The 25,038-nt window shown below is 39.2% G+C and overlaps 1 protein-coding gene across 9 annotated transcripts in view; it reads left to right on the forward strand.

Annotated features, from left to right (window-relative positions):
* The window catches only part of ANKRD17 (ankyrin repeat domain 17), an 86,377-nt gene that overhangs the window by 44,808 nt on the left and 16,531 nt on the right, over positions 1-25,038 (forward strand). For 4 of the 9 annotated variants that reach the window (XM_040554492.1, XM_040554489.1, XM_040554493.1 and 1 more), the window contains exons 8-21: positions 4,858-5,095; positions 5,610-5,801; positions 6,183-6,292; positions 7,097-7,184; positions 8,184-8,311; positions 8,741-8,884; positions 9,443-9,545; positions 11,073-11,828; positions 18,782-18,930; positions 20,034-20,145; positions 20,328-20,473; positions 21,938-22,080; positions 22,766-22,979; positions 24,103-24,278. In XM_040554492.1, coding sequence (XP_040410426.1) covers positions 4,858-5,095; positions 5,610-5,801; positions 6,183-6,292; positions 7,097-7,184; positions 8,184-8,311; positions 8,741-8,884; positions 9,443-9,545; positions 11,073-11,828; positions 18,782-18,930; positions 20,034-20,145; positions 20,328-20,473; positions 21,938-22,080; positions 22,766-22,979; positions 24,103-24,278 — 2,699 coding nt within the window. The remainder of the gene's footprint in view (positions 1-4,857; positions 5,096-5,609; positions 5,802-6,182; positions 6,293-7,096; positions 7,185-8,183; positions 8,312-8,740; positions 8,885-9,442; positions 9,546-11,072; positions 11,829-18,781; positions 18,931-20,033; positions 20,146-20,327; positions 20,474-21,937; positions 22,081-22,765; positions 22,980-24,102; positions 24,279-25,038) is intronic. The other 5 variants (XM_040554490.1, XM_040554494.1, XM_040554496.1 and 2 more) reach the window with 3 other exon arrangements.

Here is a 25,038-nt window from a genome sequence, read left to right on the forward strand (position 1 = left end):
GGGGGACTTGTTTCAGTATGATTCACCCAGTCACTTATCATAGAATCCCAGCATAGTTTGAATTGGAAAGGATCTTAAAGACCACCTAGGTCCCAGCACCTGCCATGGGCAGGGACCTCCCGCCAGCCCAGGCTGCCCAAAGCCCCATCCAGCCTGACCTTGAACACTTCCAGGGATGGGCATCCACAGCTTCTCTGGGCAACCTGTGCCACTTCCTCACCACCCTTGTGGTGAAGAATTTCTTCTCAACAATCTAAATCTATCATGTTTTGATTTAAAACTCCTTGTCCTATCACTACAATCCCTGACAGAGTCCCTTCTCAGCTTTTCTGTAGGCCCTCTTTGGGTACTGGAAGACCATTATAAGGTCTCCTTCAATCCTTCTCTTCTCCAAGCTGAAAAACCCCAAGCTCTTCTCCAAGCTGAAAAACCCCAACTCCTTCAGCCTGTATGCCTAGGAGAGGTGCTTCGGCCTACTGATCGTCTTCGTGGCCATACAAGAAGTCCATGCCCTTATGTTGGGGATCCTAGGGCTGACCTTACTCCTTGAAAACAGAGGACCAGAGGCTGTGTGGGGAGCAACTGGGAAACGGAAGGGGAAATTGTTAACAACCTTAATTAAGATAAATACTTCTATGTTGCTGGTCTGTTAATCTGAGGCAATTGTAAAATGACAGCATAAAAGAGATTACCTTTTTATAAAATTTAAGACTGAGAAGAAATCTGATTTTTAGTTTCTTGTGGTATAACATAAATATTGGTTTAACTTTCACTTGAAAAGGTTATGTATGGGTACATTTCAATGCTGAAATTGCAAAATTAATGCTCAATTTAAGATTATTCTAAGCTTTTGTGGTGAAGAAAGCTTGTTAAATTGCAGTCTTCATATGGTGTTTTTGTTTGAGGTACTCGTAAGCTTGAACCAGGTATGTAACTCTGGTTTATCTGCATCACCTTTAAAGTGCATATCTTACTGGAGTATCTTACTGGAAATCCATTTACTACATATAGCCTCAGGTTGAGGTTTCAATTCCTTTTGCCTTTTCATTTGGAGTTTACTTTTGAGTAAATGTGCTCCTTGATTCTCCTTTTCTGCACCAACAGTTTAGGCTTTGGTGTGCCCCCTTTCAGAGAAGTGGGTACATTGGTATGAGTTAGCCCTATACTGTTTAATACCAAGGGTTGGTAAGACTAGCACAATGAGAAATTCAGCCAGATACCAGTTTTCATTTCTAGAACTGGGTGTGAATTGGAACCTCTTTTGGTGGAGAGAAGGAAAATAAAACAAAAAGGAGCAGAACTAGGCTTCCCCCCCTTAATTTTTATTGTATTTAGTTGAAAAAAGTATCTGTGAATGGCTTTGAGACTTTGAAGAAACCCTTCTGTAGAGGTTTCCTTTGCTATTTAGGGTTTGTAGCTGCAGCATGCTTAGGTCAGAAATTTTGTTAATGCCTTATGCATATGTTTTTGTAATTCTTTGTCAGTATGTACAATTTCAACATAAAACTTAAAACTTGCCTCTTTAATTACTTTCTTATTCTCCTCTCTAGCTAGATTTCTTGTGGGTTGTGTTGTTTTTTTTTGTCACAAGCCTTGTGTAGTATCTTGTGACTCTGTGGCCATAGAGGAGTGCCACAAATGCTTCTTAGAAACTTAACTTAGTCGTCTTCCCTTTCCTGAAATAACTGCACTAATGATTCTAAATTCAGCCACAGTTGTCTGTTGAAAGAAGTTAATGACTTCAAATAGGGGGATCATTAACAATGGCAGTTCTCAAGAAGTCATTAGAAAGCAAGGCATGCAGATAAACAGGACTTCAGCTATTCTTTCTTAATCTGAAATATTAATGTGTGCCATATAGTTATGGATTCTGTGCTTGCAGTGAGTTCCCTAGAAGATGGCAATAAAATAATCTTATTTGTTGCAGTAGTCTTTCATCGGGACAGCTTGGCAGACTGCAGAGAATGCTGCTACTTTGTGGAGCTGCAGAGCGAGCTTTCTCTGCCTTGTTTTCCTCCTTTCCCCATGTTCCTCCACGAACAGGCTAACATGTCCATTGGACTCACAGAAATGTTGGGACCCATTTCTTCTTAAGCAATAGGAGAAAGTCGTGGTGTCCCATCTTTCATTCGGAAGCATTTCCTAAGTGGGCATTTCTACGCTTATTCTCAGAATTAATTGACTGAGAGATGGTTGATGTTATCAGGATCTTCCGTTTTGCTTCAGAAGGAGCAGCTTTCTGTGGCAATACTTAAAATGTTTGCAGTCTGAGATACAGCAGAGGCTTCTCATCTCAGCATTCTTTTACTGCAGAAACTGTTGCTTTTTCTTCAGTAATGCAAAAAACCTGCCCTTTAGGATAGCACTGAATTGAGTATATGTTAGAGAATTTATCTGTGGCACAGCGTTTACATACAGGCCTAAGAGACTGCGTGAACCTTGTCCTACAAAGCATTCAGGAAGACTTCTGTCCAACAGCTTTTTTATACACACCAGTAGTGGTTTAATGCAAATGAGTTGTTAAGCAATGTGACTTGCCTCGTGGGAGCAAAAAGCAGGTTTGTCTAGTTTGGGCTTCCTCTTACTGAAGTAATGTAATTTTCTCCAGTGAGGGATGAGTACTGATTGCCCACACCGGTTGATCTTCAAAACGCGCCTGGTACACTTGTGCAGATTCATCAGACAATGTTTTGTGATCAAATAACCCTTACTAGGGGTTTTAAACACATTTTAGAAGAGCTGAACAGCACCATCCTGTTGCAAAGTTTGTTAAAACAGAGATTAAAAGTCCCTTGTGTGGCTAATCACCAGCAGTTATTTTCAAGGCTGCCCAGCCCATGTACAAAACTTTGAAGCATACCCTTATGTTGCTGTTTGCCATGCTTGAGCTAAATCAGTCTGGAATGATTAGTGAGTTGTTCTGCCAGAGTCTGATGGTCAAGGCACCATCCCTGCGTTTCTTCAAGGAAAGAATCTTTGTGGAGTCTTGGAGGTGTTCCCTAAAATACTGTTGTCACTTCATGTAAAAAAAAAAAAGTGTCCTAGTTAATGGCCTAGATCTTTTTCTGAGACAAAACTCTGCTATGCTCCCTGGAAATGATTATGTATAAAATGCTTCAGATAAAGAGGTTGGAATGTGTCAGATGCAATTTTGTATTTTGTCTGGGAAACAGCTTTTAAGGTTATAGTTTCTAGCTTCTTGAGGGTAATGATGGCTTTGGTTTGCTGTTTCTTGGTGAGGATGTCAATGGCTTCAATTGGCTGCTTCTTAATAGTTAATCTCAGTTCAGGATGTACTTACCTTGTCAATGACAACCTCAAGAGAGCCTTGTGTTCGTGGTAAGCAGCTGCTTTTTTTTATGCTACCCTCCTGCGTTCTGTCTATCAGGCTTTTCCCTGCCTGGTTACTCCAAGTTTGAATGATCATAATTTCCTTCTGGAGAAAACCAACTTGGAGATTTTCCACTGTTGGACTGAAGTGACCAAGCTGATTTGTCTCTGTTATAAATAAAACCAGATTTTAATGGCATTTTGATATGTCATTGTCAGGATTTCAATGTAAGCATACAGCTGGAAAGTCATTTCATCAAGTTCCTGAATCTATGGTGTGCTAGAAACATGACAAAGATCATATGCTCAAATCTTTTTTCCTTTGTTATCCAAAGGAAGCAAGCAAGCAAATGCAGGAGCTCCATTTGGGTAACCAGTTTGACAACTTAACAGTACCTCAAGACTGCTGCCAAGGGAAAGCCATAGTTTGAGGTGGCTCTTGTGATCTAGGAGGAACTCCTGACAAATGGTCTTGCTTTCTCTTGCTTTCTCCCTCTAAGGGAAAAGACTAAACAAGTCCTGACTGCTCTAAAATCGAGCAGGAAGCGCAATAGTTCTGCAAGTGCCAAGAGACAAGCAGTGTAGTTGCACATGGCTTCTTAAGATAGTAAGGAAGCAAAATTGTTTAACTTAGGCTATGTCCTTTCTTTCATCTCCCTCCCCAAAAGCTGGGAATCTGTAAATATTCTGAGATGCTAGCAGTCCTCATGGAGATGAGGACCACCTGTGTTTCTGAGATGTTGATTTGGTAACGAAAATATACTGCATAACAAATAATGCAACTGCATGTTGAATCTAAGTTCCCTCTTCTTGATGAAGCATGGAGCCTTGACGTTGTGATTTGTTGGCAATTTAAAGGCTATGTAGTCTTTTAGAAGAACATTGCAACCTGTTCTCATGTCCAAGTAAAAAGATTGATTGGATTCTCTTAATACTCTCATTTAATACACTGCTTTGCCTCATTAGTAGTAAATTTGTTGAAAGAACGTAAATGCGTTTTGGTGGTAGCTTATTTCCTAAGATTTTTGCTCCTTGCATAAATTTGACAGTCTTCAGTTCTGTCTGCATTGTTTAGTGAAGACAAATACTAGGTGTTACAGCATCTTGGTATTGTTCTTGTGGAGGAGGCATGCTTTTAAAATAGTGTCAACCTCTCTGGGCTGTTTTTTTCCCTCTGACTGAAGTGATACCAAACACTTGAACTCGTGTGTCTTCTGTGAAGTCAACCAGTTTGCAAGCAGGAAAGCTTGGTATGTGTATCCTAATGCTGTTTTTGAACAAGGTGCATTCAATAAAAGCGTTCCTGAAGTTCTTCCAGTTACCTGTTTAACAGTGGACTTTTAGTCTTTATCCAAATATTTAAGAAAATTTGTAAGGAAGTTTTGTTATATTTTTGGACTTCCTTACTTGTTGCTCTTACGTGTCATTTGATGGAGTTTAGATGGTGAGTTCTTTAGGCTTTGAAAAAGAACAGCAAGTTTCTTTTTGTTACTAGTTCTTAAACTGTTTTTTTTTTTTCTCTGGTAGGATGGCCATGTGGAAGTGGCAAGATTACTTCTTGATAGTGGAGCTCAGGTGAACATGCCTGCTGACTCTTTCGAGTCTCCGTTAACTTTGGCAGCCTGTGGTGGGCATGTTGAACTGGCAGCTTTGCTGATTGAACGTGGAGCTAACTTGGAAGAGGTGAATGATGAAGGATACACACCGCTGATGGAAGCAGCTAGAGAAGGCCACGAAGAGATGGTGGCGCTACTACTTGGTCAAGGTAACTATTGCAGTGCCTTCTGTTGACTACAATTCAGTAGGCATGTGTCTCGTTTTCTTAAATATATTACAATTATATCGGTTCCTTTTTGAACAACTTCTGAACAACCCATCACCCTCTTTTTGAGCAGTTCTTTAGCAAAGTACTCTTCGTTATACTTGTGTTTGGTAAGTGGTCATTCTGAACTGTTCTTCAGAGCAGCTTTGCATTTTTCAGACAGGTATTGTATACTGAAGGGCTAATGTGGGTCACTTGCACTCTGTATGATATCCTTGGCGTATCTTGAGAATGTTTTATTACTGAAAAGCTGTGGAGAAGCGCTTTTGAGTTCTCAGAGGGGTTCCCCGAGTAGTGAAAGGAAACTGAGATTTGATGTGTCATGATTTTAGAAGGATACTTCTGCACCTGTAGAAATGAGATATAAACAGATACCTTGTGTAACAATAAATAGCTTAATATGCTGATAGTGCTTTCAAAAATCAGCGTTTTCTGATATATGTTTATTTTCTTGAAGGAGCAAACATCAATGCTCAAACAGAGGAGACACAGGAAACTGCTCTAACTCTGGCTTGCTGTGGAGGTTTTTTGGAGGTTGCCGATTTTCTTATTAAAGCAGGAGCTGACATAGAACTTGGTTGTTCAACACCTTTGATGGAGGCTGCTCAGGAGGGTCATTTGGAGCTGGTTAAATATTTATTAGCTGCAGGTATGGAGTAATTTTGTTAGTCCTTTTGTAGAGACTTAATGTAACCTTAAAAAATGTGTCCCCAAATTGGTTACACTTTGATTAGCAGCCTATTGAAGTTGGTTGCAAAGGTTTGTGGAATTGTAAATAATGTACTAGTTGGACCCTAATTTAGCTTTTGTAGACTCGAGTTGATCTAAGTTTTCTGGGAACTTAAGTTCTAGGTTTTGAGTGGTGTTTTTTTTTCCCTAGAGTATTGTTAAGTTATTAAATAACGTTGTAGATGTTGTACTGAAAGGAGAAAATTGTTTGCTATCTGATCTTATAAAAGATTATTAAGATACTTGCATATTTTCTGTAATAAACTCCATAAAGCTTACATGCTCATTAATACTGCTTCAGGGGCTAATGTGCATGCAACAACAGCAACAGGTGACACAGCACTGACATATGCGTGTGAAAATGGCCATACTGATGTAGCAGATGTCTTACTTCAGGCAGGTGCAGATCTGGTAAGTAATTATTTTCTTCAGAAATTATAAGTAGGAAATACCGTAATTAATGATGTGTGTTTTGTTTCATGTTCACTGCTGAAAACTTGCTGTTGAGTTGAGTGTTAATTGTTTTAATTGGATTTGTACTGTTTTTTGACCTTCTTACTTTCAACTAAGTAAGAACTGATGATGACTTTCTAACAGATATGAGACTGTTTTGTTGCCTAGAAGTGTGTAGGTCATCAAAAACTTTGGCAGTTAATTTTTAAAGCATTTCTAAACCCTTCAAGGTTGCTTGTACAGGAAAATAGGGAATTCTGTTTTTCTGTCATGTGCAGTGCTGAAATGTACTAAGCTTGGAATTGGTGAGCTGATCATGATTTAAGACTTGCATTTGCAAACTTGTTCTCTTACTTAAGCAGCGGTTGACAGTTCTGATGTGATCTGTTTGGTGTACCATAGTGGAATTAAGATAATGAAGGTCAGTTGATTTTTATACAAGGCTTGTACACCAGTAGGTTACCAAAAAGTGCAGTTAAGCGTGACAAAATTCTTTTTTTAATCTATAATCACCAGCATGTGCTTTGAACGCTTCTTATCCAGGCATCTTAGACCTGTAGGTAGGTAGATGTTCTCATTTGTCTGCAAGATATACTTAAATGCTGTGTTGTTTGAAACTTGATGTTTGTAGACTGTCAAACACTCAAAAGGAATCTTCCACAGCTGATGTTTTCCAACTCAAAAAGCAAACAGTAGGATTATGTCCTTTTAGATGTGCTACTTGTGATTCCTGAATTCTAAGTCTTTATTTATCTGTTCTAGGAGCATGAATCAGAAGGTGGAAGAACTCCTCTCATGAAAGCTGCAAGGGCAGGTCACGTTTGCACTGTTCAGTTTTTGATTAGCAAAGGTAAGTTTGTGTAAAGGCTTTTGGTTTTGGCTGTTAGAGATGCCCTGAGTTAGGGACATACATCAGTAGTAGTCTAACTTGGATTTGGTTGAAATATTTTAAAGTAGTTCAGCGATTCTTAAACTAGGCTCATAACGATCACCTTTGGTTTCAGGTTGGATTAGTGGAAACTTCAACAACTTTTAAAAACAGTTTTATTCCACTCTCTAATTCCCAATAAAAGCAGTAACAATTGTAGCATTTACTGGGTGTTGCTATGTTCATGGTACATCTCTTGAGCACTATCTTGTTCAGAAGTTCAATTTCAAGCAACTGTTTGTTTCAGCATCTTGATTATAACTTGTTCCATGTTCTTAGAACTATCACCTGCAGCCTTATGTCATTGGACGTGTAGTGTGGATACAGAGCTCAGAACTGTTTTTTTTTTCCTTTCTTACAAGCTGAATGATTTTTCTCTTAGCTTCCTTGTGTGGAGCAGGACTAGCCTGAAGTTTCCAGTATGATGTAGTTTCTTCTCTGTAAAGGAAAAAAGCAGAGCTGCAACTGGTAATCTGCTTGCTGGCAGCCAGCTAAGATCCATGTGTTTAATCATTTCTAGAGAAAGATACCACTCTCTAAAAAACTGCTAGCAAACTTAAAAGGAATAGGTTTGCCTACTGTGTGGAGTTTGGTATGAGCTAACATACCAGTTTGAACAATGGGCTTGGAGTGTTAGGGCAAGTAGTGTTTCTGTTCTTCTTGGAGGCACGTATGCTAAGGGTCAAATTCTACCTGACAAGACTGAGACGTTGAATTTGGTGACTGTGACAGGTTAAATGGGCTTCTGATGAGAGTTTGACTTGAATTTTATATATCAGTTGCAAGACTGCAGCCAAAGGCAGTATTTTCATGCTTAAGAAGGCGGCAAACTTGGTAGCCCTCCTCTCTTTTGGTAGAGGAGAACCAATTGAAGTCTCTCCTCTTTTTTTTTTAAATAATCTTTTCCCTCTGTTTTTGAAGGAGCAAATGTGAATAGGACCACTGCTAACAACGATCATACAGTATTGTCACTGGCCTGTGCTGGAGGTCATTTGGCAGTTGTGGAGTTACTGCTAGCTCATGGTGCTGATCCTACACACAGATTGAAGGTTTGTAACTCAACTACCTTCTTTTCCTCTGAAGTAGTCTTCCATTCATCTTATAGCTGAAGATATGCAAGAGAATTTACTTCTGTATTCTCTGCAACTGACCCAACGTGTCATGATATCAGTAAGATCAAAGAGCAGGTATTTCAGTGAAAACCAGAAGCAGGCATTATGTTCAGTAACACGTTTATAGGAGTTGGTGTTTGGAGGAGCACAGACCTGTTAATTAACATGAATTTGAAGACTGAGCTCCAGTTATAGTTGAGGAAAAAGAAGGAAAAAAAAATACTATTTTTTAAGTTTACTTGTGGACTTGCCGCAGGTGGAATATTAAGGAAGTATGAATATATACTGTTGTATCTCTCAAAACATTTCAGTGTTATTGTGTTTTCATTATGATCTTTTCTAATAGTGCGATCTTTGCCTTTTTAGGATGGATCAACTATGTTAATAGAGGCAGCAAAGGGTGGTCATACCAGTGTGGTTTGTTACCTTCTAGACTACCCCAACAACTTGCTTTCTGCTCCTCCACCTGATGCTACTCAGCTCACCCCACCATCCCATGATTTAAATAGGGTAAGATTTAAGGGCTGACGGTCTGTTTTGTGGGGCTTTGTTTGTGTTTGTTGCAGTTTGTTCAAAGTTGAAAGAAGAGAAGTCAATCATATCATTTCATCTACTAGTGAACTGTAGGTCAATTTTGAAAATCTGAGCTGTTGTGAAAATGAAGATCCTCTGAGCATCGCTGTGTAGTCCTTTATTTTTCCTGTTCTATAAAGATTATTGAAAAAGTGTTAAGTAAAAAGCCAGTAACTGCAGTCTGCTTTAATGAGGCTGTTCTTCAGAGTTATATTTGTAGCCCACTGTGGCTTTTATTTCCTTTTCCAGAGTATAGCACTGTACAGCACAGAGATGAGTCTTCTTTGACGAGTTATTTCCTAGGTGAAGAATGCCAAGCATATGGAAGTCAGGCGATCTCAAATGGTTAACTGTTGAACTCAGCATATTAAAACGTATGAAATGTTATTAGTTACCATGAAAGTCTGCTTTTCTAACAGGTTTTGTTTACCTTCTATTGAACTATCACTAGATTAGAGTATGAGGAAAATAATCTATTAGTATCCAACATTTTAGGCTCCTCGTGTACCAGTGCAGGCGCTGCCCATGGTCGTCCCACCCCAGGAGCCTGACAAACCCCCTGCTAATGTCGCCACAACCCTTCCCATCAGAAATAAAGGTCAGTCGTAGTTCTGGAGCTTATTTTCTAAATATCCATTAGAAGACTTAGGGTTGCGCTTACAGCAGAGTAGTGCCTATGAAGAGTGTTAACGGATTCAGTCAAGGAAACTGTAAATTTTTTTAAAGGACTGGTTATCTATCAAATATGAAGTATCAGTCATCTAACCCTGTAATCACAAAGTGTCAAGAAATCTGCCTAAGTAAAAACATATATATATATATATATATATACACACACATATATATATTAGTTCAACATACTGGACTAATGCAGAATGTCACCCAGAAACCTACGTAAATTTGCAGCAACTGTTAAGTTCCATATGGTAGTTCATTGGGTAACCCGTGTTTTCTTAGGATAGTAGTCTTGGAGTGGGTTTGACTAATTTGATTGAAGGCGGAATTTCTTGTGCTACAAAACATTTAGTCTGATGTGGCTTAGCTCCTCTTAGGATTAAATTTGCATCTATTTTGATATCACTATTTTGATAACTTTACTCTTTCTGTACTTTAGAAGTCTCTTCCAAAACATTTTTATCAAGGATCAGCAATAGTGCAAATACAGGCGTGCATGTCATAAAATTAATACTGTGTGTACACTTGTATTGTTCTGGAAATACAGCAAGGATTACTGGAAGAAACTGGGCACCGCCACTGGCTCAAATCCTGGGTTTTGATTTGTCTTTCACCCTTCAAAATTAACAGATTGTTCCTTCTCCAACTGGTATGGCAGACCATGTCAGCTGTTTTACTGTGGACTTCTTCATAAAAGATGTATTGGATTAGTCCATCGCTCATTCTTACAGCAAGGCTGAATTATTTGCCTTGCCTGGGCAGAGCTGAGTTTTGACACATCCAAAGTCATGTCTGCTATGGATAAAATGTAGTGGCTAAACATACCCTGTTAGATCATGTTAAATATAAATGACTGTCCTGGGTTCTAGCACTGTTTGTCAACTGAGCAAAGCTGGATACCTGTAGTGAAAGGATTCAGTGTTCCTAGAAAGTGTAGTACTTCCTAAAACGTACTAAGCTACTCGCAAAACTGGTGGCCTGAGCAAAGTCATGTGTCCCTTGAGATGTTTTTGCATCGCTTTTGCTGTGCTTCAGGGCTGTAACGATACACTTATGCCTTAACATGATGCCAGTTGCAAAAGATCAAGTGAAGAGACAGCATATCCTACCCTTTTGTTTCCATTTATCTTGTAGCACCACTTGATAACAGCGGCTCTTGAGACAATCACTTCATTTGGCGAGAGTATAACAGTTGTTGGAGTAAATATTTCAACGTAGCCTAGGGGTTATTTGGAATGTATGCGCAATAATCTATACTGTTAATTTGCAATCTGACTGCTGTGTTAAAATTGATAGTGAAAGATACCGTTTCCTTTGAGGGCCTTACAGTACACTGACCTTCTGTGGGTGCTGTGTCTTGGTGCATTTAGCATCCCAACAGTAGCTCTATAATGAGGATGCCATTCATATGCACTTCCATTGGTTCTGAGGGGGTTTCTTTTTCACACAGCTGCTTCTAAACAAAAGTCCAGCAGTCATTTGCCAGCAAACAACCAGGATGTACAGGGTTACATCACCAATCAGTCTCCAGAGAGCATTGTAGAAGAGGCTCAGGGCAAGTTGACAGAGCTGGAGCAGAGGATAAAAGAAGCCATAGAGAAGAATGCTCAACTGCAGTCCTTGGAATTGGCACACGCTGACCAGCTCACCAAAGAGAAGATTGAGGAGCTGAACAAAACGAGAGAGGAACAGATCCAGAAGAAACAAAAGATTTTGGAGGAACTACAGAAAGTGGAACGAGAGTTACAGCTGAAAACTCAGCAGCAGCTAAAAAAGCAATATCTAGAAGTAAAAGCGCAACGAATTCAGCTCCAGCAGCAGCAGCAGCAACAGTCTTGCCAGCACCTGGGACTACTGACTCCTGTTGGGGTAGGAGAACAACTCTCAGAGGGAGACTATGCACGATTACAACAAGTGGACCCCATCTTGCTTAAAGATGATCCTCAGCAAGCTGCTGCGCAGACGGGTTTTGCACCAATTCAGCCTCTGGCGATGCCACAAGCTTTGCCTCTGGCAGCAGGTTCCTTACCTCCAGGGTCCATCGCAAATCTTACAGAACTGCAAGGTGTAATAGTTGGACAGCCAGTGTTGGGCCAAGCACAACTAGCAGGGCTGGGGCAAGGAATACTGACAGAAACACAGCAAGGGTTAATGGTAGCCAGCCCTGCTCAGACGCTCAATGACACGCTGGATGACATCATGGCAGGTGGGTTTATATTGTTACGAGCAGGTATAATATTTGCTTAACCAGTTGAGGGTATGTCAACTTCTTTGTGTGTGTGTGTTTGTGTATTCCCGCTAGCTCTGCAGCAGTACCTCTAGCCTACTGATATCCCTGTGTTGAGGTTTTCATAGAATTAGTTTTAACTTTTCGATTTGCAGGGTTGCCTTTCCTTTTGTTGTGCTAACAGGTGCCTGTTTGTCAGGTTGGTATGTCAGAAATAGCATTTTTACCTCTGTTCTGGTTTGGGGGGTGGGGTATATTAGAGATAAAAAGTTTTTCAGCCTGTCTGTAGCTCAGGAATAACATCACGATGGTGCTGTTTGTTAGTACTTTTGGCTAGTTGACAGAGAGTTGACTTGAAGCGCTCAGAACAGGCTTTGAGCCTACATTAAGCCTACAACTTGTAGCAAACCTGTAGGCTTGTCTTTTGAATGAGAGCTGCTCTGGTTGGCCTTGAATAGTGAACCATTAGGAAACTTTTACTTCTGTTCAGAAGAAAAGGCGGTAATTCCATTAACTTTTTTCAGTATATTCATAGAAATTGTTGGTTTGTCAATGAAAAAAATCTAGCCTCACCAAGTTTTTCTAGTTGCTCTGGAGATTTCTTTGCCCATGTTACATCAGAGCTTTAAGGCCTTAAAAAGTAGTAACTAAAAATAATGAAACAGGCCTTAAATACCATGGGAAGTATGAGCTGCTAGCATTGCTTTCCTTTACACATGCTTTAGTTGCATGTAATCCCCTGTTAATGTAATGGCTGAAATACTCATTCTGAGTACTCATTTGAATACAAGTTAACTGTTCAGGAATGTTGGGAAAAATCATGTTACTTGATTGAAATTTGTTAGGGTGCTCTTTGTGAAACTGATGAATGTTTATTTTTAATAATTCTCTCTGCCTTAACAAATCTCCTTTATAAGGAGGCAGTGTAAGACTAATGCAACATGTTAAGATGTGAGCTGTCGAAAAGGCAAGTCTCCAAAAATATTTTAGCCTAAAGGTGCAGAGGTGTGGAGCGTCTCTTGCACGTACTGCAGGAATTAGAGGAGTACAGTAAGGGTGCACAGTGAATAGAGGATTTGGTAACTGAAATACCAGGTGGTGATTGTTTGAAATTGGAACAAGGCTTCTAAAACTGTGTGATGAAAATTAGGCTCCTAATGAGTACTCTGATGTTTGAGCAAAGCCTCCTTAAAGATCACTGAAACTTATGGGAGACACGGAGATTCTATTTAGAAAATCTGGTGTTAGTTTAAGCCTAGACACAAGAGTTGGAAGCTGTCAGTGGATACAAATCCAACAGGAGACATGAGACGGTAGATAAAACTACTTGCATCGTGATAGTGTGCACTGATGCTGAAGGTCTCTCATGTGGATCTGCTGGGATATGTGCCAAAATCAGATGCTCAATTCAAGAGAGAAAATGTGGTTTGTGGGTAGCTATGAAGTATGCGTGCAATGCACTTTAAATACGACTTAAACTTTCAGTTAGAAGACACTTGCTGTGTATTTAACTGCATGTAACATATTGAGGATCTGGGATTTTAGGTCGGCTGGCCCATATCCAAGTGCTTGTGCATCATTTTTGTGAAAGTCAGATACTTCCAATGAACATTTGAGTGAATGTTTTTGTACTCTTTAGTCTCAGTTCTTAGTACATGAGCACACGCATGCAATTGGAAATGAGATCTAAACTGTGCTTTGGAAGGCCTTTGTGGGAAGTCTGTTACAGGCTGTAAAAATGAAATTCCATCTCTATTTTTCTGCCAAGTGGTAATTTTCAAGAGAGCAGACATAGACCTGACTATACAGCTCTGATGCCAAGTTGATTGCATGCTTCAGAACTTAGTGTGGAATGGAAATGGGCTCAGTGTAACACAGTGTTTAAGCACAGCAGCTAAATACTTCAGCAGTAGTTTTCTGTACTGCTTTAATGAAAACCCTCTAGATTATCCCTCATGGATACAAACCACCTGTTCCTGAGGCAGTGACGGACACGTGAGGGTAGTTCCATCACAGATCTGTGGCTTGCAGCACTGACTTTCACCAGTTACAAAAACAATGCTACACCTTGACTGAGTAAACTTTATATAATATTCATCTCTGTGTTTTTATTGCAAGTTGAATTTTCCCATGTTAAGTACTTTTTAGAACACGGTCATGTGTGCAAATGCTTTTATTAGTTAGAGGCTAGGGTAAGGTACCAATGTTCCTGGTCAAGTGCTGTTGCTAGATCAACTCTGGGATGTTAAAGTATATTTCCTTGTTACTATAGAAGCTAATTGGTGTTACAAGAGCTCTACAGAAGTCTGGAGACACGATGGGAAAATGTACTGACTTGAGGGTTTTGAGGTGGTTGTGGCTTTTTTTGGTTTGTTTTGTTCTTTTTAAAGTAATAGGGAAAATTGAAAAAGTAGTAAATAATCTTGCAGTTGCAGTATAGGGTTCCTTTCTGATCCTGCTGGAATCAATGACAAGTAGAGGGCTTGCTCTTCTGCTTCAGATGCTGGACAAGGTGTTTGCTTGATGAGAGGCTGAATTAGAAGTGGTTTTTTGGCAGTGGAAAAGAGTTTTATTATAAAACTCTTAACTCAAAGTACTGCATATGTTAAATGATGTGTGATTTCAACCATCTTTTGTTTTTAATACTAACCCTATGTTGAAGTAGATCACTGTTTCCAAAGGAGTAAGTCTAGTAACAGCCTCACAAAGTATTTCAGGAATCTTGAAGTGCTTGATAGTTTAATTCCTGGAAGCTACCTTGTGAGCTGAGTCAGTGATAGTTTTAACTAGCTTAATTAATACATGAGAAGAGAATACACATTGACTGTTAGGTCTTACTGGGAACTCAACACTGGAAAAAATTACAAGAGAGAGCCAGCATCACAGCAAAATAACGAAATTGAATCCCATCTGCAATGCATGCAGGAGATCTGGAAAACTATAAGGATGGAAGCTTTTATGCTCTGGTGTGATTATGATCAATTGTTGGCAATGGTTATGCTGTTCTTATAAATGGATGGTAGATGCATTTAGACCATTGTCCTAGGAGTGTTAAGAGACTTGTGTCTATTGCTAGGCAGCTGGTTTTGTACGGGATTGAGCCTGTGGTAGTCTGCCTTTTGAGACTGGATCTTGACATGAAAGAATACCTAGGAAGGGCTAGACTCTAACAAAAAATCATTGAATTAAAGAACTCAGCTGCGGTGTGGTTTTTGGGCTTCATCTGCAGAGATGTTTGTGTGTAGAAGCAATGCTGTGTTTGTATTAGAATTCAGAACATTACTTGGGTCCTTGTAATTCAAGGCATGTTATGCATCTGAAGTGTTTGGTATTGATTTGTAAGCGTGCTGGCAGGAACATAGCTTTTAATAACTTGAGGTACTAAAAAAGCAATCACAGTATAAGATAGTGGGGGTAGATGAGAAGAAACTGAGGCTGTTGAGTTTCTTTAAAGCAAGTTGGAAGAAGCTGTGGTATCTAGTATTTTTTGTAACTTTATTTTATCAGCCCCTCATCTTGCCTTGTTGCAATGTAGTGTGAAACAGCACTTTTATATGCTTACTGTTGAAGTTGTAAAGGAGATAAAGAATAAGCACATGAGAAGAATGCTGTGCCCACAATCAGACAACACTAGTATCAATCTTGATGATTGACGAAGATAATAAGGATTATAAAGGGGCTTAGTTTCTGTAAGATATTGCAGTTAGTGAAAATTTGAAGTATTCAAGGAAGGAACAAACTTGATCACCACAAAAAAAAAAATCTTCTGTTTTAAAATGTCGGGCTTATTTTTAAAGGCATGCGTTTTATTTTAGGGCATGTAGATCAGTGAGGGGAGGAAAAAAAAACGTTGTCTCAGCTGTTAAGTATCTTGTGTTTGAGTGTTTTTGATTTTTTTGTTAACTTGACTGTTGTCTTTCCTCCACTTCTTTACATGCTGCGTGTGTAAGCCAAATATTTCTGAATGGTGGGGCTGCTGAGCTTGTGGGAGAAGGCAGCAGCTGCGATGTCCTTTTTATTTGAGCTAAGGAAAAGTTGAGATGTCCAGGGAGAAACCAGGGTGAAAAGCAACAATGCTACTAATGGCAATAAGCACAAAACTGATTGCCCAGTATCTTAACAAATGCTAACACTTCAGTTAGGGTAGTCAAGTGGTGCTTGGGGTGATATAAGCTGACAATTAAAATTCTCGGAGTTTCACCTTGTATCATCGTGTTATTAAGATTGGTAGTTGGTCCTGTACCAAAGCAAGTGTATACTAAAATGCTTGAATTGTGAACTAGCTTTGAAGACATCGGTATCCCAGCCATACAGTTATGAGGGTCTAATGTTGGAAGTGCAGAATTTGTTAAATATTGCAACTGGTCTACTAAAGCAGATGGAGGTGCAGAAGGGAAGTATGAAGCTTTAGCTGTCAATGTGTTTAGACTTATTTCAAGATAAAGCTAGTTGGTTACTCTATTTCACTGCTCAAGACTGGTGTAAAAACCTTTTGGTTTATTGAGAACATCTAATATTTCTGTTTGGACACAGTCAAGGTTCTAGTTACTGCACTTGCCATGTTGATTAAAAGTAAGAACTCTGCATAGGTGATGTTTAAAGAAAAAGAATCCAAGTTGTTAGCCATAAAAAATAATACTTCAGTGAAATGTACTTCAGGGATATGAACTGTTTATATATCTGTGAGTTATTTCTGAAGCACACTTGAGATATATTTAATGTGAGAACTGTAAGCCACCATGCATGTTGATGGTCTTTTCTGCTTTTCTTCCCTGGGGAGCGAGGTGTTGGCTTTTAAACACCTCTTTCCCCCTGCCCTCTCCTTCCAGTGCAACGCCATTGGTATAAGAGGCTTTACCTGAATTGATTTGCCCGACTAGCTTGATTTTTTTCTTAATTTTTTAAAAATGCTAATAGTTTTAGTAGTGGCTCCTGTAATGCAGTGCGTAATGCAGTGCGTACTCCCCAGCCCCTATCGGGGTTCCCGCAGTAATCCTCAGCAGCTGTAGAAATCCCTTGTGCTACTGTAGCAGGGTTCTCATTTTTCATGGGTTCATTTTACCATCTTTTTCTGGTCCCTCGGGACCAGATCTGAGAGTCAAGAACTGTTTTTTTAATTCCATTACTGTTTAAGCTGATAGAGCTTTCTCCTAGATCTTGGAGAAAGGCAAACTTGTTCTTTTTTTTTCCTCCACAATTATTCATTATGGCCATGTGTGTAAATATGGGAACAAAAGTTCAAACATTCTTATTTTCTATGAAACAAATGGGCTGTTGTGTTATTAATGAGGTTATATCTCTTTACAACAGGCATAAGAAAATAGATGAGTTTAAAGTAGACTCTCTGCTGAATAATATTAGATGAGACTTGAATTAGCTCTGTACGATAGAGTTCCCATATGCCACAGTTTTTGACTTTACGTCAGTCAACTTTGGCTCAGCATCTGCATTTTTCTTTTAATCCATACCTAGTTTGATTTTTTTTTCTCGTAAGATGAGAACATACTTCAAAAGGTGTTCAGATGTGAACATCAACGGAGGTTGGGTCTTGTTTTAGTCTTAAATATAAGGTTAAGCATATTTTTTATGCCATAAGTAGGAGTTTGTTTCCTTTCAATGGCATTTGTTAGCTTTTTTGCTGGGATTTGTTATAGGAAGTCCAGAAATCAAATTAGTAATGGATTCAAAACACAGCTGCCTTGTAGAGAAGGGAGTTGGCATGATAGGCATGTTATGGTAAAATTTTTGTGACATCTGTTGAAAATGTTATCGCTTCTAACTAAATTTTAGAGCAAGTAACCATGGGTGGTAATCTGGGACACAGCTGATTACTCAACCTATTTGAAAAATAAATGTGACCCCAAAAGTTGGGGATAATGTAAAGGGGCGTTATTTCAGTATTCTGTAAGGTTATTCAGTGTTGTGTATTCAATGAGCGTGGACAATGTGTAAACCATATTTCTTTCATTTGCAGTTAAAGGTCCTTTTGTGAGCTTGACAGGAGAATGGTATAGCACTTCACTTTCTCCTTTTGCTGATCATACCTGATAAAGACTTGTAAAAATATGGGAGAAAAATCATGAAGAAAAAACACTGAATTCCTTTAAGGAAAACTGGATTTTTTTTTTCCCCCAAAGGCTGTTTTAGTATCAAGTTACCTCGGTACTTGTAACTGTTATATGTATGAAATGAATTTCAGGGAAGTGTGGCGGTTGGTGTTATTTTGTCATGTCGATATACTGTCATCAACTGTAAAATGGTATTACCTTTTGCTTGTCCTAACCTCTTTGACCAAAGTCTCTGCAAAATGGCTGTTAAGAAGCTTCTACTTCACTAGTTTCAACAAGGTCTGCCATGTGAGCATCCTGGTGCTAGCTCTGCTGCTTTTTTGTGATGTTTGGGGAAGGTGGTGGGAGTGGGGGAGGTAGTTGGACTTCTACATGGGAATCCTTAAGCTGTTTTAAGTAAAAAAAAATGCATAGATAACCATTGATTTGACTTGTTTCGCAGTTCAGCTTTTAAAGGTATGTAACTCCTGGTCCAAATAATGAATGACTTGTAGGAAAGATTTTTGATATATATATATATATATATATATGTATATGTATATATGTATATGTATATATATGAGTATATATATATATGTATATAAGTATATCTATTCTGTAGTGGGCATCTAGAAAACATGACAATCTAATACTTACATATATCTTTGGTGATCTAATATAGATAAACTTTTTTGTAATTGATAAATTCAAAGATTTGAGGGCTCAAAGATTGGGATAAATGTGTGGAAAATATGTATTTGTGAATAGTAAAGTATTTGGGGAGTTAGGTCGGTGGGAGTTTGGTCCCACTAGTTGCTTATTGTCAAGTTAAAAATGCGAGGTAAAATTTTTGCCTTTACTAAGTGTAATTATTCTGTTCAACAGCAGTGAGTGGAAGAGCATCTGCAATGTCAAACACTCCTACCCACAGCATTGCAACTTCTGTCTCCCAGCCTCAGACGCCAACTCCAAGTCCTATCATTTCTCCTTCAGCCATGCTACCAATCTACCCTGCTATAGATATCGATGCCCAGGTAAGCCTGCCATTGGCGCTGCAGCACAGATGTCTAGCTGTTTTGCCTCTGTGTCCTGAATAATTCATATACAGTAAACAGCTCTGTTGTATTATGAATTGGGTTCTAGGGATTCTATTAGCTGCTTTTGGAAAGCTGGCACAACTCTGGAGAGTTGCAACCCACTTTCCTCAGTGCTCTAGCTGAACAAAAGGCAAAGTCATTGAATAATCAAACACTTTGTATTTCTTTTTCTTCTAAATACTTTTGGGGCATGATTTCTGAAGACAAACAAGATTTACAACTTGTACATCGCTTTTCCCAGTTGCGCTTCAAGTTAGTGGCCAGTGACCACTAAGCTTGACAGAAGCATGAAAGTATTGAAAGAAACAATCATTTTTGTACTTGTTTTAGCAAGAGGAAATAAGAGTTCTCCTTCCTACTTATAGAGAAGGCATATTTATTGAAGATAACTTTAAAAGCTACTTCTTTATATTGAATTGCAGCTAGCTGGCCATCAAAAAAAATGCGCATACTACCTTGCATATATATTTGCATGGTTCTAGACTGTACGTAACATGGTTAAGATGTTACGGCTGAGATACTGGCAGGGTGAATAAGAGGGAGGGTGGATTGTTGTGGATTGCAACGAGAGATTATTGTGGTTTAGCGAGAGAAGTCTCTGGGAAACCAGTTCTAGCTAGTTCAGCCACTCATGGCAATGGGCTTGGTTTCTGCAGGAGATTGCTTCTCCTGCCGTAACCTGATATGCCTCCTTGGTAGACAACAATGCATATCAGTAGTGGGCTTGGTTTTGAACTATCCTGGGTCATAGTAGAGTAAGGCAAAACTAAAACTGTGCTCTCACTGATGAAATCTGGTTTTGAGCAATCTCAGTTCTTGTCAGGTGTTCTTAAATCTACCAACAGAGTTGACTTGAGTAGTGGAATCCTGTTACGAAATTGAACACAAAAGTAAACTGAGGTACTTGATCAGTAGATGGGTCTTAAGCTTACAAAAAGTTTTTGTTGTAGATACAGTTGTCCTTTGGCTAATTAGGCCTTATAACAGTTTGTACCCTAAAAGGAATTATTTATCTTGTATATGATGTCTGTTTCTTTTAGACTGAGAGTAATCATGACACCGCATTGACACTTGCTTGTGCCGGTGGCCATGAGGAACTAGTACAAACACTGCTAGAGAGAGGAGCCAATATTGAACACAGGGACAAGAAAGGTAGGTATTTTGCTATGGCAGTACAGACCAACTCTAGTCTTCCAGTGTACCACAGTAAATAAATAGACAGTAAATGTAGTCTTTATGTGAAGCTTTTAGGCTTGCTTTCTTGGTGGTTTAACTTATGTCACTTAACCTGAAGTTACGAATGCATGTTCTTCAAACATACTTTTTCATTCTAGGATTTACTCCACTTATTTTGGCTGCCACAGCAGGCCATGTGGGTGTTGTTGAAATTTTACTTGATAATGGAGCTGATATTGAAGCCCAGTCGGAGAGAACCAAGGACACTCCCTTGTCTTTGGCTTGTTCAGGAGGGAGACAAGAGGTGACGTAAAACTTAAGTCTTCAAAAGCGGGTTGTAGATGATGTTTTGTGTCAGTATACCGAAGTATTTTCCAGCATATCTGTAGTAACTTAATTCACCACGCTGTTTCAGGATGGTGTTTTTAAAAAAAGATGCAAAGAGCTTAACATTTTTCAAGTTGTGTATCGCAACGTGTGATAAATTTCTTTTTCTGTTTTAATAGGCTGGACCAGAGCTCTGTAACAGACCTTATAACTAGGGGCTAGTTATAGGGCTTTTACTAGCTTAATTAGTTGTGAATAGGAAAGTAAATGGGATGAATGCTCCTGTTTAGAAGCTGGAGCTAGGCATGAATGGACTCCATATAGGAGCCAAAGGAATGTGTTGATTCTGCACAGGACATAGGATATCAGAGTACTGTAGATCTCTACAGTTAAAAATAATAACAATACCAAACCATTTTTCAAATGATTGATCAGAAGTAAATGTAAGGGAAGTCATTTTAATATTATCAGAAATACTGTGTTCTGTGACTGCAGAAGAAAATCAGAACACAAATGATCAGAAACAAATAACTTTTTTTTTTTCCAAATTTCAAGTGTGTGTTTCTGTTAATGCTTCTATTTGGGTTGCAAAGGCCCCAAGGGAAGCTATGGAACCTGGTGCAGAATACTGTAGTTTTGCTAGATGATTACTTCCTTAGACAAAATGTTACTAAAAGTTGCTAGCTTTTTAGGCTTTTTATTGCCATTCAGAAGATGTCAAATATCTGATTTCAAGTCAAAATTTTGTAATGAAAAAGCTTTTGGCTTCAGCTCTGTGGGACCAATCAAAACACGTTTTATGCTTGCAAGATGAAAGTGGAACAAGTGATACGTTATTGGATTGGGGATAACACAGAGGGTTTTCACCTCAGTGTTCATTTTTACTGGCTGGTGAGGGATCTGGAGAACAAGTCTTACAAGGAGCGGCTGAGGGAGCTGGGATTGTTCAGTCTGGAGAAGAGGAGGCTCAGGGGCGACCTTATCGCTCTCTACAGGTACCTTAAAGGAGGCTGTAGAGAGGTGGGGGTTGGTCTATTCTCCCACGTGCCTGGTGACAGGGCAAGGGGGAATGGCCTCAAGTTGTGCCAGGGGAGGTTTAGGTTGGATATTAGGAAGAACTTCTTTACTGAAAGGGTTGTTAGGCATTGGAACGGGCTGCCCAGGGAAGTGGTTGAGTCACCATCCCTGGAGGTCTTTAAAAGACGTTTAGATGTAGTCCTTAGTGATATGGTTTAGTGGAGGGCTTGTTGGTGTTGGGTCAGAGGTTGGACTAGGTGATGTTGGAGGTCTCTTCCAACCTAGATGATTCTGTGATTCTGTGAAAATTGCTTCCTCTCTGGGAGGTGTCAACAGTATATTTAGGTTTTGAAAAGCCCTGGATAGATTTGTCAGATTTGCAAGTTTGAGAGAGAACAAGATGTTATTTTTCAAAACACTGCAGGTGGTGGAGTTGCTGCTAGCTCGAGGGGCAAACAAAGAGCACAGGAATGTTTCGGATTACACACCTTTAAGCCTCGCTGCTTCTGGTGGCTATGTGAACATTATCAAGATTCTGCTAAATGCTGGGGCAGAAATCAATTCCAGGCAAGTTTCCTTTTCACTGCTTCTTCATGGTCTTTACACTTTCCAAAAGGTTTTCTTGATAACTAAGTAGAACAAATTATTGTTTATTACATGAAAGCAAGCAATGTATTATCTTAACTGTATTAGGCTTCAGGTAGGAAGGAAGGGTTTTGATTGTGATTTTTCTAATGTTCGCTTAACTTCCATCTCCCTCTGTGTATTTTGATAACTTCTGTCCTATATCATATATTATCAGTTGTGCTTGATTCAAGATAGAAATATTTCTTCTTGATCTGGTTTGTCTTCCAGTTTGAAAATACTTCTGGGTTAAATAAAAGAAGGTTTTTATTCCTGATGCCTAGTTTAAGGAAAGATTATCTGTGTGTGTTTGCATGTATGTAATGCTTCTTGCATCCATTGAATGGGAGAAAGTAGCTCAGCCATGCACTGTACAAGTCAAAACGTTAAAGCAAAAGTTAAGCTCCTGATAAGAGAGACCTTTGAATTTACAGCAATTAAAATGCAACATACCTGTTATCTTTTAAATGGAAGTATTTGTCCAAAGCTGCTATCAAGAACCTTTTGTTATTTCAGCAGTAGTTGCTTAGTAGACTTTCACTCTTGGTTAAGTACTCTGTTTTCACTCTTTTTGTTCAAGTCATTTCAGATATGTGATTGATTAAAGCTTTTTTTTCTTCTCTTTCAGAACTGGTAGCAAATTGGGCATTTCTCCCTTAATGTTGGCAGCCATGAATGGGCACACTGCTGCTGTGAAGTTATTACTGGACATGGGCTCTGATATAAATGCCCAGATAGAGACCAATAGAAATACGGCACTGACTCTAGCTTGTTTCCAAGGGAGAACTGAAGTGGTTAGCCTGCTACTTGATAGAAAAGCTAATGTGGAACATAGAGCTAAGGTAAGAAGAAAATACACCTTCAGAAAGGTATGCTTGAAAGTCTTGACTTCACCGTGGTCATCTGATGACTTCCTTGCCTTTTATGCATGCCCCTTGGAAGTGAACAGAACTGGCCAAGTCCACATCAGCCATAGCTCAATTCAGTATTTCTGACACTGACAAAAAGACAATGTAACAATAATGGCTGTATTTGAAGACCTACTATTTGTATGCATATACAGCTCATTGAAAGAGAAGCAGTTCTTCTGAAGTCTTACTTCATCTTCAGGTGCTTACAAGCCTAAGACAAGTAATCCATTAACCTGAAAAAAATATAAGAATTTAATTCAAAAAGTCAAGATTCTTGATCTAGGTTGTTATGCTCATGATCTAATCTGTCTAGCCGCTTCTATCCACAGCGGTAACAGAATTGAAATGGAAATTTTTGTTTCTGTGAGTCTGTCCATTGATCCCAGCTCTTGAAACTGCAAGGAAGACTGTTTAGTAGAAAAATTACTAGAATACTGAAAACTAAATTAAAAGGAGAGGAAGAAAAGAAAAAACCCACACAGACCTGCCATAGATGTGGCATCCTGTTCTCCTTTTCCCCTGTTTGTAGTTATTGCCAAGGAGAAGCTCAGAGGGAGCTGTTCAGTGCTTGCTGATGGTAGGTATCCTCCTTGCTAAAGTTAAAGTAATGTGCCCCTGACCTGGCCAGGTATTTTCTGGATGTTGCTACGTAGGATCTCTTAATGAAGGTGGAAAATGGGGTTTGCATCATCTGTACAACGTCACGTGTGGTACTTTGCTGATCCTCAGCTGTATAAGGTTGGTTGTGTTGGTTTTGAGATTGTGACAGCAGCGGGTTTTGAGTGTCTGTCAACACCGCAGCAGCAGAAGGGCACTGTGCACTGTGTCTTTCCTACCAAGTGCTGCTCGATGAAAGCTCTTCTCGGTGCAGCTGAAGAGGATTGCTCCTACAAAACACTAAGCTATTACAAAATTGGCCAGGTAACAATTAGAGGCTCTATAGCAGAACTTGAAATAATGCTTCTGGAAGTAGAAATTAGTCCTAGCTCTTAAGTGAACCTACCCCCCACTTCCTTCAAACTCATTGCTTGTTTTTTCTGCTTGCTTGTCGTAGACTGGTCTCACACCATTAATGGAAGCAGCTTCTGGTGGATATGCAGAAGTGGGCAGAGTTCTGCTGGACAAAGGTGCAGATGTAAATGCTCCTCCAGTACCTTCCTCAAGAGATACAGCTTTAACCATTGCAGCAGACAAAGGGCACTACAAATTCTGTGAGCTTCTTATTAGCAGGTACTGTGTCCTTTCCAACCCCCTAGAATTCTGTGATTCTGTATTTGAAAGTGTGCTGCTTAAAGATGATCCTGAATGTGCTCTTCTCAAACCTGTATGTTCCAATATACGCTGTAGTAAGGAATAGGAAAGGTTCTGTCTGTTGACCATTAGTAGCTACATAATTTTATTTAACAAGAGTGATCAAGGAAAGTTCCGTTTAGTGTTCTTGTTTGCCTGAGCAGACGGACTAAGCTTATTCTGTCTCCCTGACTTGTAAATGTTGGAAATAAACAGTTTCTTTTGAAGTTCACATTTATGATACATGTACATCTGATACCTCCATTTTAGATAGCAGTGTAAAACTGGTAAAAAGCAAATTATGTGCACATTATTATATTTTTTTGAGATAAATTGATCACAAAGCGTATTCAGAGTAATTGTTGCTTGAGCAACTTTTGGTTACGACACTTTCCAAGTAGTGGCACCAGCTGTTTGCTTGCACTTGCAACCTCACAAGTTGTTCTCAGTAAGTTATTGAGGAATAGAGTGTACTAATGGATAGGAGTTAATGAGGTAATTAGCAAATCTTTTGACAGCTGACAAACGGTAAGATTCAGAGTATTAAAATGATTTTTAGGCCAACTGTAGGTTCTTAACAGCATCAGAGAAACTAAAAATATAATTTCAGAAGCTGAAGCACTGTGAATGCATGTTTTCTGTTCAAGTGGGTATCAAATTAGCCTAATGTTCTTAGGTGTTGCATGAATTTTTTGCAAGT

Source organism: Cygnus olor, chromosome 4 (genome assembly GCF_009769625.2).
Source record: "Cygnus olor isolate bCygOlo1 chromosome 4, bCygOlo1.pri.v2, whole genome shotgun sequence".
In the NCBI taxonomy this organism is placed as follows: Eukaryota; Metazoa; Chordata; class Aves; order Anseriformes; family Anatidae; genus Cygnus; species Cygnus olor.